General features: G+C 39.9%; 1 protein-coding gene across 1 annotated transcript in view; it reads right to left on the bottom strand.

The window, feature by feature from the left end:
* Nucleotides 1–15617, bottom strand: part of LOC138675050 (guanine nucleotide-binding protein subunit alpha-14) — a 259185-nt gene that overhangs the window by 17385 nt on the left and 226183 nt on the right. The window contains exon 3 of the mRNA XM_069763012.1: nt 1168–1322. Within this exon, the coding sequence (XP_069619113.1) occupies nt 1168–1322 (155 nt within the window). The remainder of the gene's footprint in view (nt 1–1167; nt 1323–15617) is intronic.

Here is a 15617-nt window from a genome sequence, read left to right as displayed (position 1 = left end):
AGGGGAGCTGCACGGAAATTACAACCTTTACTACAAAAAGATGCCTGCTTACAATCCATTTTTCCAGACCCCCCACTACTGTGTTTTAGGCAGCCCCCAAATCTAAGAAGCATCATTGTCAAGAGCTCCCTGTCCTCTCCAACAGCTGCAGGTACCTTTCCTTGCAATCAGAAAAAATGTAAAACCTGTCCATTTATAATGACCACGGACAAGATAAAGATCCCCAATTCACATCAGGACTACAAGATCCCAGGTACTTTCAGCTGCGACACTTCTAATGTGGTGTACCTAATTATTTGTACTAAATGTCCAACTGGGGGTCTGTATGTGGGGGAGACAGGGCAGAAACTGAGAACAAGGATGAACTCTCACTGCCATACAATAAGAGAAAAAAGAATGGATCTACCTGTGGCAATACATTTTTGTCTCCCAAATCATAACATTATGGACATGAAATAACTTGTGTTAAAAAGTAGCTTCAAATCTCAGAGAGACAGAAGAGTCTGGGAATATAAACTGATGACGACCTTTGACACTAACTGCAGGAATGAATGTGTCGCGTGGATTTATGTCTTTTTACATCAACTAAGGAACTTGCCCCTCAGACTATGAGGGGTCATCACAACAGAACCAGACCCCAATCAGAGGACAATAAAACATTCCTTATCTAAGAACTGGCCCAATATTTATGGACATAACTGTTTACCACTCATGGTAATTCTGCTTCATGTCACCTGTCTTATCCATGGTTTTTCCTTTTTTCTTTTTCTGTGCTATGTTGTGCATAAATATGTGATTCTTCAGAATTTCTTTTCGTCTTTGCCTGATGAAGAGACCTGTGTAGTCTCGAAAGCTTGCAATTTGTTACCATCTTTTCAGTATCAAAAATAACCAGTAAGTATTTTTTCTCCCATTCAACCCACAGGAAAAGATGCATCACTGAAACTAGCTGCAAATCAGTCTGCCTCAATTCCCCGAGTATATTACATTTATTTTCCATTATTTTAATACCTAAAACTAAAAGGACATTTTAGATTTAGCCATATTACGTTCCTCATGATATTTCCCTATTGTAACCCTCAGTTTCCCGTTGAAGCGTCATTTTACATTAGACTTGTAGATCATAGCAGTTGCACGGTGTTAGGCTAGATATAGGAGAACACTTACTATTTAGTAGAGTCTGACAGCTGGTACTCCCTCCTCCGGTCATAGCACTCCTGGATCCCAGGATCCTCCCAAAGTTTTTTAATTGCTTCTACTTGTTTCCTTTCCAGACTGTTTACTTTATCTACTTCTACTTCCCGAACCAACAAGGCATTTTCCTAAAATAAAAATAATTAAAAAAGGAAAAGGCAATCAGGATAATGAATAGAAGTCACATAAAAAAATGTGAAGTCATGTGAACCTAAACCTATATCATCTTCATCAGATGATTAAGTTGAAAGCTGGCATTTAATAGAGGACTTTTATCAATTTATAAAATGTCAAATCAAATCAATATTTGGTGTGAACACCTTTTGCATTCAAAACAGCATCAATTCTTCCAGGTACACTTGCACATAGGTTTTGAAGGAACTCAGCGGGGCGTTGTTCCAAACATCTTGGGAGAACTAACCACAAATCTTCTGTGGATGTAGGTTTCCTTCTGTCTATTCAAGTAATCCTTAATAAATTTGTTTTCAGTCAAAAACATCTTTGCCTATAGTTGAATCGCTTGGTCTTGTTTCCTTGTCAAAAAGCACAGCTTTTTTTCAATTTTTCAATGAACACCACTTTTAGCCTGACTTGTCGGAACAGGAGATGGATGTATAGTTGGGGAAATAAGTATTTGATCCCTTGCTGATTTTCTAAGTTTGCCCACTGACAAAGACATGAACAGTCTATAACTTTAAGGGTAGGTTAATTTTAACATTGAGAGATAGAATATCAAAAATAAAATCACATTGTATAAATTTTATACATTTATTTGCATTTTGCAGTAAGAAATAAGTATTTCTTAATATTAATAGACTTAATATTTGGTGGCAAAACCCTTGTTGGCAAGACAATTTTTGTAGTTGATGATGAGGTTTGTGTACATCAGGAGGATTTTTAGTCCACTCCTCTATGCAGATCATCTCTAAATCATTAAGATTTTGAGGCTGTCGCTTGGCAACTCGGAGCTTCAACTTCCTCCATAAGTTTTCTATGGGATTAAGGTCTGGAGACTGGCTAGGCCACTGCATAACTTTAAAGGGAATTTGTCTGTATATAAGCTTCGACCACCGTCATCAGGGGCTTATGTACAGCATTCTGTAATGCTGTGGATAAGCCCCCGATGTAACCTGCACAGGCATACTTTATCTGCCCTGTTGAGGGCAGAGCAAAGTACTGCAATGCCGGGAAAGGTCCGAGAAGCCCAGCACTTGCGCACTGTAATACTTTACATGCCCTCAACAGGGCAGATAAAGTACGCATGCACAGGAGCCGCGACAGGAAGCAAAGAAGAGGACGTCATCACATGAAGATGGGTGGCACCGGACCCAGACCGCGATGCCCATCGGACCGGACCGCACCCCCAGGTGAGTATAATCTAACTTGTTTTTCTTATCTTTCAGGTTACATAGGGGGTTTATCTACAGCATTACAGAATGCTGTAGATAAGCGCCTGATTGCGGTGGCTGCAGCTTATATGCGAAAAAGTAGGTGACAGATTCCCTTTAATATGCTTTTTTTTAGCCACTCCTTTGTTGCTTTGGCTGTATGTTTTTGGTCACTGTCTTGCTGGAAGACCCAGCCACGACCCATTTTTAATGTCCTGGCAGAGGGAAGGAGGTGGTCACTCAGGATTTTATGGTACATGGCTCCACCCAATTGGTGTGGTGACGTAGTCCTGTGCCCTTAGCAGAGAATCACCCCCAAAACATAATGTTTCTACCTCCCTGCTTGACAGTGGGGATGGTGTTCTTTGGGTCATAAGCAGCATTTCTCTTCCTCCAAACAGCGAGTTGAGTTAATGCCAAAGACCTCAATTTTTGTCTCATCTCACCACAGCACCTTCTCCCAATCACTCACAGAATCATCCAGGTGTTCAGTGGCAAACTTCAGATGGACCTGCACATGTGCCTTCTTGAGCAGTGGGACCTTGTGAGCACTGCAGGATTTTAAACCTTTACGACATAATGTGTTACCAATGGTTTTCTTGGTGACTGTGGTCCCAGCTGCTTTGAGATCATTAACAAGTTCCCCCTGTCTAGTTTTAGACTGATCTCTCACCTTCCTCATCAAGGATACCCCACGAGGTGATATTTTGAATGGTGCCCCAGACTGATGTCAATTGACAGTCATTTTATATTTCTTCCATTTTCTTACTATTGCACCAACAGTTGTCTCCTTCTCATCTAGCATCTTTCTTATGGAGGTCTGTGCTCTTGTCCCTGACATCCTTATAAAGCTGTTTGGTCTTGCCCATGTTGTAGAGGTTAGAGTCTGACTGATTAATTGATTCTGTGGACAGGAGTTTTTTATAACGGTGACTATGTAAGACAGCTGTCTTTAATGCAGGTAACGAGTTGATTAGGAGCATCTAACTGGTCTGTAGGAGCCAGAACTCTTAATGGTTGGTAGAGGATCAAATACTTATTTCTCACTGCAAAATGCAAATAAATGTATATAAATTATACTATGTGATTTTCTGGAATTTGTTTTTTTATATTCTATCTCTCAATGTTAAAATTAACCTACCCTTAAAATTATAGATTGTTCAGGTCTTTTACAGTGGGCAAACTTACAAAATCAGCAAGGGATCAAATACTTATTTCCCCCGATGTAGCTTGGGCTCAATTTTTCAATGAAGACCAGCTTGGTCTCACTAGTTGCTGCCATTCTCAGCTGATGGCAATACTAGACATTTTATGATTTCAAGGAGATGTAAGCATAATGGGTCTTTCACATAGTGCATCACGTTTCCTTGCTCGTCCACTTCATCAATGTTGCCCATTTTTTTGCTGCTTCTTGAAACCTTAGTATTCCCGACCTTCTGCCTCTTCCCCACTATCCCATAGCATGTAAGTCCACACGGACAGGGTCCTCTCCCCTCTGTACCAGTCTGTCACTGTAAACGATATCTATAACTCTGTACGTAACCCCTTCTCATGTTCAGCACCATGGAATTAATGGTGCTATATAAATAAATAGTACTAATAAATAATAATAATAATATGCTTTGAAATCCTTGCCTGTGAATGACATTGCTGATGTAACCCTACTTCCAAAGAAGATCTTTGGTGAAATCTCCAGGATATCTGGAGCAACCCTCCTGCTAAGTTCTTTGAAAAACTTTGTACAAGTGTAGGTAGAAGAACTGAATGACAATGGTGGTCAAGTCAAATATTAATTTAGGTTTATCTTTTATTCATCCACTTTATTAAATGATAAAAATATATTATTAATACAAGTGGAGCATTTCTGTGAAGAAATTCTGCTGAGGTCTCAGATTTTTGGAATTCTAGACATATATCTTTATGATGAGGGATTTACACTAAATGCTGACTACATTCAATTATTTCCTTCCTAAAATGGCAGGAAACAAAAATATCCTCCTAGAAATCTACAAACCGCCCCATTATAGTATTACTATGCATGTCTGCTTATTTCACCTTTTCCCTCTAGAGGGCAACCTTTTCCCACAAGTGACATGTATTTGTGATCCAAGTTGTCATATATCCTAAAATCACCTTTGATCAGACCCGCAGCAGTTGGAAGAAAGTTTCTAAATAATTGAACAATCCTTTCAATAAAATCATTTGCAGCGACAATAAAACCCTCAGAAACAAGTATATAAGCTATGTCTTCTATTCCCCATGGAAGGCTAGCAGCTCAGTGTGCCACTTTTTCACAGATTTGCTTAAATTGATACAAATTATTTTAACCCATTCCATCACATCTCATGTGGAGCAATGATCAATATATCTGTCCACTAATTCTTTAGTGCTCGGAGGGGCCCACCCAGAGCTACGCTACCCTATATGGGAGGGCGCAGAACTACCACTCTCCGTTCTGAAGACCACAAGTCGCTTTAAGTCGCTGCAGGATAATGCAGTGCATGAAGCTACGGCGCACGCGCTGGGCCTCTTCTATGCGTGCCCTGGCACTTTGCAGGTGGTCTCGTCAGGATCCTGGATTAGGTGAGTATGTGTTTCTTATTTGAACTAAAACATGTCATGCGTGGGCATCAAACAATGGGGGAGGGTGCCCCACATACCGTACATTGTAGAGGCTTACTGTGGGCAGCCTCAAAGTGTGGAGGCCATTATACTGTTCGGGTACTACTGTGGAGGTCATTATATAGTGTGGAAGCTAATGTTGGAGTCATTATATAGTGTGGCAGCTAACCTGGGTCCCTCCAAGTGTGAGAACTACTGTGGGGGCCATTATAAAGTGTCCGGGCTAGTGTGGGGGATACTGAAGGGTCTAACAAAGTGTAAGGGCCATTTTACAGTGAGAGCGAATGTGGAAGCAGTTATACAGTTTGGGGACTACTGCAGGGGCCATCATGCAGTGTGGGGCCATTATACAGTTTAGGTGCTACTGAGGGGTCCATCATACAATGTGGGGGCTATTGTGGAAGCCATTATACACTGTAAGGACTACTGTAGGGGTTATAACAGTGCCTTGCGAAAGTATTTGGCCCCCTGGAACTTTTCAACCTTTTCCCATACATGCTTCAAACAAAGATACCAAATGTAAATTTTTGGTGAAGAATCAGCAACAAGTGGAACACAATTGTGAAGTTGAACGAAATTTAATGGTTATTTTAAATTTTTGTGGAAATTCAAAAACTGGAAAGTGGGGCGTGCAATATTATTCGGCCCCTTTAACTTAATACTTTGTTGCGCCACCTTTTGCTGCAATTACAGCTGCAAGTCACTTGTGGTACGTGTCTATCAGTTTTGTACATCGAGAGACAAATTCTTGCCCATTCTTGCTTGGCAAACAGCTCGAGCTCAGTGAGGTTTGATGGAGATCGTTTGTGAACAGCAGTTTTCAGCTCTTTCCACAGATTCTCGATTGGATTGAGGTCTGGACTTTGACTTGGCCATTCTAACACCTGGATACATTTATTTGTGCACCATTCCATTGTAGATTTTGCTTTATGTCTGGGATCATTGTCTTGTTGGAAGACAAATCTCTGTCCCAGTCTCAGGTCTTCTGCAGACTCCAACAGGTTTTCTTCAAGAATGGTCCTGTATTTGGCTCCATCCATCTTCCCATCAATTTTAACCTCTTCCCTGTTCCCTGCTGAAGAAAAGCAGGCCCAAAAGATGATGCTGCCACCACCATGTTTGACAGTGGGGATGGTGTGTTCAGGGTGATAAGCTGTGTTGCCTTTACGCCAAACATATCATTTGGCATTGTTGCCAAAAAGTCCGATTTTGGTTTAATCTGACCAGAGCACCTTTTTTCCATATGTTTGGTGCAAACTTTAAACAACACTTTTTTAAGGATATCTTTGAGAAATGCCTTTCTTCTTTCCATGCTTCCATAAAGGCCATATTTGTGCAGTGTACGACTGATTGTTGTCCTATGGACAGACTGTCCCACCTCAGCTGTAGATCTCTGCAGTTCATCCAGAGTGATCATGGGCCTCTTGGCTGCATCTCTGATCAGTCTTCTTGTTTGAGATGAAAGTTTAGAGGGATGGCCGGGTTTTGGTAGATTTGTAGTGGTATGATACTCCTTCCATTTCAATATGATCGCTTGTACAGTGCTCCTTGGGATGTTTAAAGTTTTGGAAATCATTTTGTATTCAAATCTGGCTTTAAACTTCTCCTCAACAGTATCACGGACCTGCCTGTTGTGTTCCTTGGTCTTCATGATGCTCTCTGTGCTTCAAACAGAACCCTGAGACTATCACAGAGCAGGTGCATTTACACTGATGTTTTAAGTATTTACACCTACTATACTCAATGTGGTCCTCAATTGTGATACTTTATAGTTTGTAAATTCAATAAATGTTGTACTTTTAAGAGACTATATGCATCTATTTTTTGGTCTTTTGGAAGTATTCAGAGTGTGTTAGCATTAAAAGTATTATGCATCATTTTTTCCAAAAGTATGGTTGCAAAGGTGCATATACTGGCACAGGCAAAATGTTGCAGGATATTAGTGCTAACTACTGAGCCACCCGCCATCTATCACACAGGTTTAACTAGAATACGGCTGTTTTGAAGAGATCGATATTTGTAGTAACCCAGAAGGTATGTATTAGAGCTCCCTGGAGCAGGCTATTACATATTGTGTTACCTGTACTAACAACGCAGAATGACATTCACCAGACTGACTTAAAGTAAAGAAACAGATCTGACCTATGTGCCCGAAGAACTTGCCAAGGTTTAACTGGTTACACCACATTCTCCAGGTTAATACTGGCGGCTATAAACAATACAAAATCCGCACAATATATTGCAGAGCTGCAAGCATGTGGGAAAATACAATATATACGGCACAGGCTCTGCTCACATTGGCATCAGTCTTGGTCTGATGGTAGAACAGAATAGAACACCGGCAATAAGTATATGAGATCCATAAGAACCGGCTCGGTCTGGACAGATAATTACACTTACACATGCAAGTCATACATTTTATTCTTAATCAGAGTATACATGATACAGCCCCAGAAGCAACACATTATTCCAGAATTAGAATACAGTCATATTCAGGATAAGCTAATAATGAATGATACATGCTCCGCACAGAGCGAATCTTCCACAGGTTTGACAGTTTTGGATAAGCTGAATTGCTCTAGTTGTCATAAGCCGAAAACTTTATTTTACAATTCAAGTAATAAAGTTACAAAACTTACAAATATTATCATTAGATGGCACATTATTCTACAGTGCACACACACACACACTATATATATATATATATATATATATATATATATATGTGTGTGTGTATATATACATATATATATATATATATATATATATATATATATATATATATATATATATATATATATATATATATATATATATATATATATATATATATACATACATACATACATACATATATATATATATATGTAGCACCCCTAGGGGTATTTGCCACAAAAACAGTTACTGACACTGGATACAAATACTAAAATAGCAAAACTGCACTACCACCTCCGGCCAGAAGGGGGAGCTCCAGAGACTCCCCTTGATCCATTCTGGTCTGAGAGAAGAAATGGCAGTTGGGCTAAGGAGCTGAAAGTGAGAGGTCATACAACTGAATTTCTAACAGCCCTATAACGGTTTCCAGGCCCAAATCACCGGCCTGAGGAGAAAAGGGACAGAGAAAAAGGACATTGTGAGAACCGGGTAGCATTAATCACTACCCAGAACAGGCGCAAAGACGGATACCGGATCCGTGGCTGTATTCATTACATATAATACAGCAACCGGAAAAACGTGAGGTGATATCAGCTTCACTAGGGCCGGACGCAGCAACAGACACAGAGTTCAGCGGTACTCCCGGAGGGGGTAAGCCGATAAAAGGACTCGGGTTGCCCGTCGAACCAGGACCCGGAGGGGACAGATTGGGCCGGCAGCCAGTTCACATACAGCAGCAGGGCCACACAGATATTGCGCACAATAAGAGGCGAAGACCCCGGCAGGGTCAAAGTAACTCAGAGTTCCCATACAGACTCCGGTGACAGGACTGGTTGTAAATCCTTTTATGTTAAAGTAAACTGGTTAAACGTTTCAGTGCCTCAGTCTTTCATTTGGACAATAGCCATCTATCCAGGATCGGGATCATCGCCGCTGGGAGAACCTGCTGCTGATCAAGTAAGTGCCTGCTCCCTCACGATACCCCTTACACTGTGCATTGCCTGAGGCTACAGCATCGGGTGAAGCCACCCGTGACATCCCCCTTAAGAGACAGACCCCATTGGTCCGGTGCTTGGTATCCTGGTCTCCTGGGCGTCACATATACATATATATATATATATATATATATATATATATATATATATATATATACACACACATATACATATAGGTATATACACACACACACGTGACGTGACTGAGAATCACTATCAACTTATACAATTCCTCCTGTACTTCTAAAATGGCGTCTTATTATTATTATTTTACTAATTTATATAGCGCCATCAATTCCACAGCTCTTTATAGACATTGTCATCACTCTCCCCATTGGGGCTCACACACAGCTTCCCTATCAGTATGTGTTTGGAGTGTGGGAGGAAACCCATACAAACATGGGGAGAACATACAAAGAGCCCTGCAATCAGTCTACCATAATATCAGAAATAAAAGGCGCATATCTATTCACAGTAAAGGTACCTTCACACTGAGCGACTTTAGAATGATAAAGATAGCGATCCGTGACATTGCAGCGTCTTGGCTAGCGATATCGTTGTGTTTGACACGCAGCAGCGATCAGGATCCTGCTGTGACATCGTTGGTCGGAGCTAGAAGTCCAGAACTTTATTTCGTCGCTGGATCACCCGCTGACATCGCTGAATCGGTGTGTGTGACGCCGATTCAGCGATGTCTTCACTGGTAACCAGGGTAAATATCGGGTTACTAAGCGCGGCCCTGCGCTTAGTAACCCGATATTTACCCTGGTTACCAGTGTAAATGTAAAAAAAAAAAAAAAAACACTACATACTTACATTCCGGTGTCTGTCGCGTCCCCCGGCGTTCTGCTTCCCTGCACTGTCAGCGCCGGCCGGCCGTAAAGCAGAGCACAGCAGTGACGTCACCGCTCTGCTTTACGGCCAGCGCTTACACAGTGCAGGGAGGCGGACGCCGGGGGACGCGACAGACACCGGAATGTAAGTATGTAGTGTTTTGTTTTTTTTACATTTACACTGGTAACCAGGGTAAACATCGGGTTACTAAGCGCGGCCCTGCGCTTAGTAACCCGATGTTTACCCTGGTTACCCGGGGACTTCGGCATCGTTGGTCGCTGGAGAGCTGTCTGTGTGACAGCTCTCCAGCGACCACACAACGGCGAAACAGCTATGCTGCAGCGATCGACATTGTTGTCTATATCGCTTCAGCGTCGCTTAATGTGACGGTACCTTAACTCCTTACCAATAAGTGACCCTAAGCAAGATCCTTTTTGCTAGGCAGCCATGGCATTATGTAATTTGTTCAGTTGGCAGGATTTGTATAGACTCGAGCTCTCGTCAGGGGTGGTTTAGACTAGTACGCAGTTGTCTAAACAATATCAGGTCCATTTATTTGCTGCAGGATTGTGTAAAATATATCAGGTTATAGTTTGGCATTCCCGATGGAGGATCACACTTTTTTCCACTCCCACATATGCTATGACTTTGCACCCACTTGCTATGCTAAGCGGACAGGGGTTAACAAGATAGGCTGGAGGAGAGATTTGGATGTATATTCTATGTAGATACACCCACTTCCCGATATTGACTCAGGATTTCCTTAGCTCTCACCTCTCATCACCTTCTCTGTTGCAGCCACTGGGCTCAGTTTTAATAAATATTCAATTCTTTGTTTTGAAACAATATCCATCTAAACTTATTACCACCTAATAGAATGTGTGTAATCATTCAATCCCCTCAACCCCTGTGCAGCCCACCAAAACAAGAAGATTTATACCTATGGAGTCATTAGCTGGTTACATGTGATACAATACAGCGGGCTGCACACAAAGTAAAAAGTCAACAAGTACTTTTTCCAAATTCTTCAAAATTGTGTACGTGGTTTATGAATTTGGCACAGTATCAAAATATCAAAAATGCTCTTTATTTTTGTCTTTGACAAGATTTTATGGCTTTTTATAGTACCAAATGCTTTATTAAAAGGAAACTACAAAAATGCAACAAAATTCAAACTCCTCCAGAAACCTTATTGTGTTTCTGTTTTTTGCTCCCCTTCTTCCTAGAGCCATAACTTTTTTATTTTTCCTTCAATATAGCCGTGGGAGGGCTTGTTTTTGTGGGAATATTTGTACTTTTGAACGACATCATTTATTTTACCATATAGTGTTCTGTAAAACAGGGGAAAAAAATTCAAGTGTTTTTGGGGTTTTTTTCCACTTTCTTTTTCCTAGGCTCACTAAATGCTAACACTGACCTGCTGTTATGATTCTCCAGGTCATTACGGGTTCATAGACACTAAACATGTCTAGGTTCTTTTTTATTTATGTGGTAAAAAAAAATTTTAATTGAAAGTTTGTATATAAGAAAAAAAGGCCATTTTCTGAGACCCGTAGCATCTCCATTTTTCAGGATCTGGGGTCAGGTGAGGGTTTATTTGTTGCGCGCCAACCGGATCGTTCGATATTGCAATGTTGCGGCAACCGAAAAAAAAAATGTCTTGCATTTTGATTTTTTTCTTCTAACACCATTTACCGATTGGATTACTTTTTTTTATATTTTTATAGATTGGGCATTTCTGAAAGCGGCACTACCAAATATGTGTATTTTTTTTTATGTTTTATTTTGAATGGGCCAAAAAAAAGGGGGTGATTATAACTTCGATTTAAAAAAAAAAATTTTTTACTTGCTTAAATAGTCTCCTTAGGAGACGAAGGTGTGATCATCCGATCGCTTGTGCTACACATAGCAGGGCTCAAGTAAAAATGATCATCTGCTATGAATGCCAGCCACTGAGTGGCGCACATAGCAGTTCGGCAATGACAATGACTGGGTTCTGTTGAAGACCCATCGGCATGTGATGTGACATCAATGCTGATGGGCAGAGTTAATGATGTGCATCTGATTTGCACGAGTTAAATGCCGCTGTCAGAGATTGGGCATGTTAACAGCAGCGGGTGGATCGCGATTCCACCCACAGTTGTAAGGGGCACATGACAGCTGATCAGATAAGGTGTCATGTGCCAGAAAAGGTGCAGGATCTGGCGCTGTGCCGAAGGCAACCTATGATGTACCTATACGTCATAGGTCGTAAAAGGGGTTAATTAATCTGTCTAAAATATCTGGAAAAGAAAAGTTGTCAGGAAGAATTATAAAAATAGGACTTAAAAAAAAACCACAAAGTGGCACAAAGAGCGTAGGCAGAAATGTAGTCTCGAAAGCTTGAAATTTGTTACCATCTTTTCAGTTAGCCATTAAAAGGTATCAACCAATGAGGACTCTCAATTCTAAATATTTTTCTATCTACTGGCTAACACGGTGCCAAGATATATATCTTTCCTGTATCAACGCTACTAAAAGGAAGCGATGAATTGGGCCTAAGACTATAGATTTTAGGCTGTATTGGTAAAGGTCTAAAAGTTATTTAAATACTATAATTCTAATCTGAGATTGACATATCAAATATTACAATGACAACGAATTAATACATTCATGGATTATTAGCATGAAGCATGTGCAAATCTAACCAACGGTCATAAGTGAACATTTGTCTTTACAAACATTAAGCGGTCCGTGTAAGCTTGCTAATTTCAAGCTTTCATATTATCCCCCTCCCTATGAAAAAAAAAACAAAAAACTGTTCTGACAACTCAATAAGACTTTTTTCTTTATATCTGTATATTTTAAAAGATTACACAGGGGTCGTCCATACACAGATAAAGAGGAAGATTAATAGAGGCGCTGGAAGACTTTACATTTTGGAAAAATCGAAGCATTGAACTGCTATTAATGTCAGAGCTCCAGGGCGAGTGGGAAAACATGGAATGGAAAGCTACATCTCAGCACAAAGTATCAATTTAACTCCATCGTTTATTTTTATAACTTTTCAGCGGAAAAGCTGTGAATTTATTTGCAGTCCTAAGGATTTTTTTTTGGAGGGAGCTAAGAAAAATAAGGGCTTGTAGCACTTGGCAGAGCCTTCTTCGGTGCTACCAGATTATTCCACCTAAAAACACCTTGCACACAGAAGCAGCTATTGTGCTACCTTCACCTGCAGCTTGTGAATGCTAGATTACATTATTATCTCATTTACACTACAGAGATAGGGGACGGATCGTTTTTAGAAGATGATCCTAGGTAGGGGGCAAGATGGGAAAACAAGGGAGGAGTCAGAGGCAAAGCTCCTCCCGCTTGTCTTCTAAGTAGAATCGTATCAGTAGCAGCTGCCATCTCCCATCTCAGTAATGTAAAAAAAGGGGTCTTCACGGAATACAGATTTTACCCCAGAATTGAGAGTTATAAAATGAAAGATCAGTCCTGGTGGAGAAAGACGCAGATTTCTCTGATAAATACTAAAGTTTCTTATTTTCATGCGTACTGTTGATTTAATAAATTAAAAGTAAAATATTGCTTATGATTTAACTAAGCAAATACATTATGTCAAATTACAGTAAGAAAAAGTAAAAACACTTCTGAGCGCAATTTATATTTTTTTGGATTGTGAAATAGGGACAGAACAAGAACAAATAAAAGGAGGATAGGATTTTATTAGTGATGAGCGAGTATACTCGTTGCTCGGGTGGTCTTAGAGTATTTGTTAGTGCTCAGAGATTTGGTTTTCATCACCTCAGCTGCATGATTTGCGGCTGCTGGACAGCCTGAATACATGCGAGGATTCCCTAGCAACCTGGCAACCCCCACATGTACTCAGGCTGTCCAGCAGCCGCATATAATGCAGCTGAGGTGATGAAAACCAAATCTCTGGGAAAACCCGAGCAACAAGTATACTGTATACTCGCTCATCACTAGGTTTTATACATGTGTTCTCTTAATTTGGATATATTACAGAAAAAAAAGGTTAAAAATAGTGTGACTGTGTCATGAAAGCTCATACACATAGGTATGACGCATCATGCTTTACAAAGCCCAAAATACCGTATGTGATGCAATACAATTGACAATCAGAGGTAAACGGAGGCTATGGGCATCATATTACAGATTTTCCATACAGCAGAATATATGCATTACCAAAAAATGTCCAGTAATGGAAAGGCCACCTTCAATCAATATTACCAACTCATATATGCCAGATAGATAACTGGGAAAACACAAAGGTTACGGCACAAAGAGATAAAATATATATTTTTATTAACAAAATTCATACTATAAAAAATTCACATAAAAAACAAGACAAGGAAGTTTCACAAATATGGAAATAACTATTGGTCACCCATGTAAGAATTAAGCTATACAGGGAATATATACTAAATGACAAATACAAAAAAAATTTTTTTATTTCATAAATAAATATGCACATCTCATTAACCCCTTCATGACCGGGGGATTTTTCATTTTCCCGTGTTCGTTTTTCACTCCCCTCCTTCCCAGAGCCATAACTTTTTTATATTTCCGTCAATTTGGCCATGTGAGGGCTTATTTTTTGCGGGACGAGTTGTACTTTTGAACGACATCATTGGTTTTAGCATGTCGTGTACTAGAAAACGGGAAAAAAATTCCAAGTGCGGTGAAATTGCAAAAAAAGTGCAATCCCACATTGGTTTTTTGTTTGGCTTTTTTGCCAGGATCACTAAATGCTAAAACTGACCTGCCATTATGATTCTCCAGGTCAGTACGAGTTCATAGACACCAAACATGACTAGGTTATTTTTTATCTAAGTGGTGAAAAAAAATTCCAAACTTTGCTTAACCCCTTTACCCCCAAGGGTGGTTTGCACGTTAATGACCGGGCCAATTTTTACAATTCTGACCACTGTCCCTTTATGAGGTTATAACTCTGGAACGCTTCAATGGATCCTGGTGATTCTGACATTGTTTTCTCGTGACATATTGTACTTCATGACAATGGTAAAAATTATTTGATAGTACCTGCATTTATTTGTGAAAAAAACGGAAATTTGGCGAAAATTATGAAAATTTCGCAATTTTCCAACTTTGAATTTTTATGCAATTAAATCACAGAGATATGTCACACAAAATACTTAATAAGTAACATTTCCCACATGTCTACTTTACATCAGCACAATTTTGGAACCAAAATTTTTTTTTGTTAGGGAGTTATAAGGGTTAAAAGTTGACCAGCAATTTCTCATTTCTACAACACCATTTTATTTTAGGGACCACATCTCATTTGAAGTCATTTTGAGGGGTCTATATGATAGAAAATACCCAAGTGTGACACCATTCTAAAAACTACACCCCTCAAGGTGCTCAAAACCATATTCAAGAAGTTTATTAACCCTTCTGGTGCTTCACAGGAATTTTTTGAATGTTTAAATAAAAATGAACATTTAACTTTTTTTCACAAAAAATGTAATTCAGCTCCAATTTGTTTTATTTTACCAAGGGTAACAGGAGAAAATGGACCCCAAACATTGTTGTACAATTTGTCCTGAGTATGCCAATACCCCACATGTGGGGGTAAACCACTGTTTGGGCGCATGGCTGAGCTCGGAAGCGAAGGAGTGCCATTTGACTTTTCAATGCAAAATTGACTGGAATTGAGATGGGACGCCATGTTTCGTTTGGAGAGCCCCTGATGTGGCTAAACATTGAAACCCCCCACAAGTGACACCATTTTGGAAAGTAGACCCCCTAAGGAACTTATCTAGAGGTGTGGTGAGCACTTTGACCCAACAAGTGCTTCACAGAAGTTTATAATGTAGAACCGTAAAAATAAAAAATCATATTTTTTCACAAAAATTATCTTTTTGCCCCCAATTTTTTATTTTCCCAAGGGTAAGAGAAGAAA

The sequence above is a fragment of the Ranitomeya imitator genome, chromosome 1 (genome assembly GCF_032444005.1).
Source record: "Ranitomeya imitator isolate aRanImi1 chromosome 1, aRanImi1.pri, whole genome shotgun sequence".
Taxonomy (NCBI): domain Eukaryota; kingdom Metazoa; phylum Chordata; class Amphibia; order Anura; family Dendrobatidae; genus Ranitomeya; species Ranitomeya imitator.
This window is presented reverse-complemented; position numbering and strand designations above follow the sequence as displayed.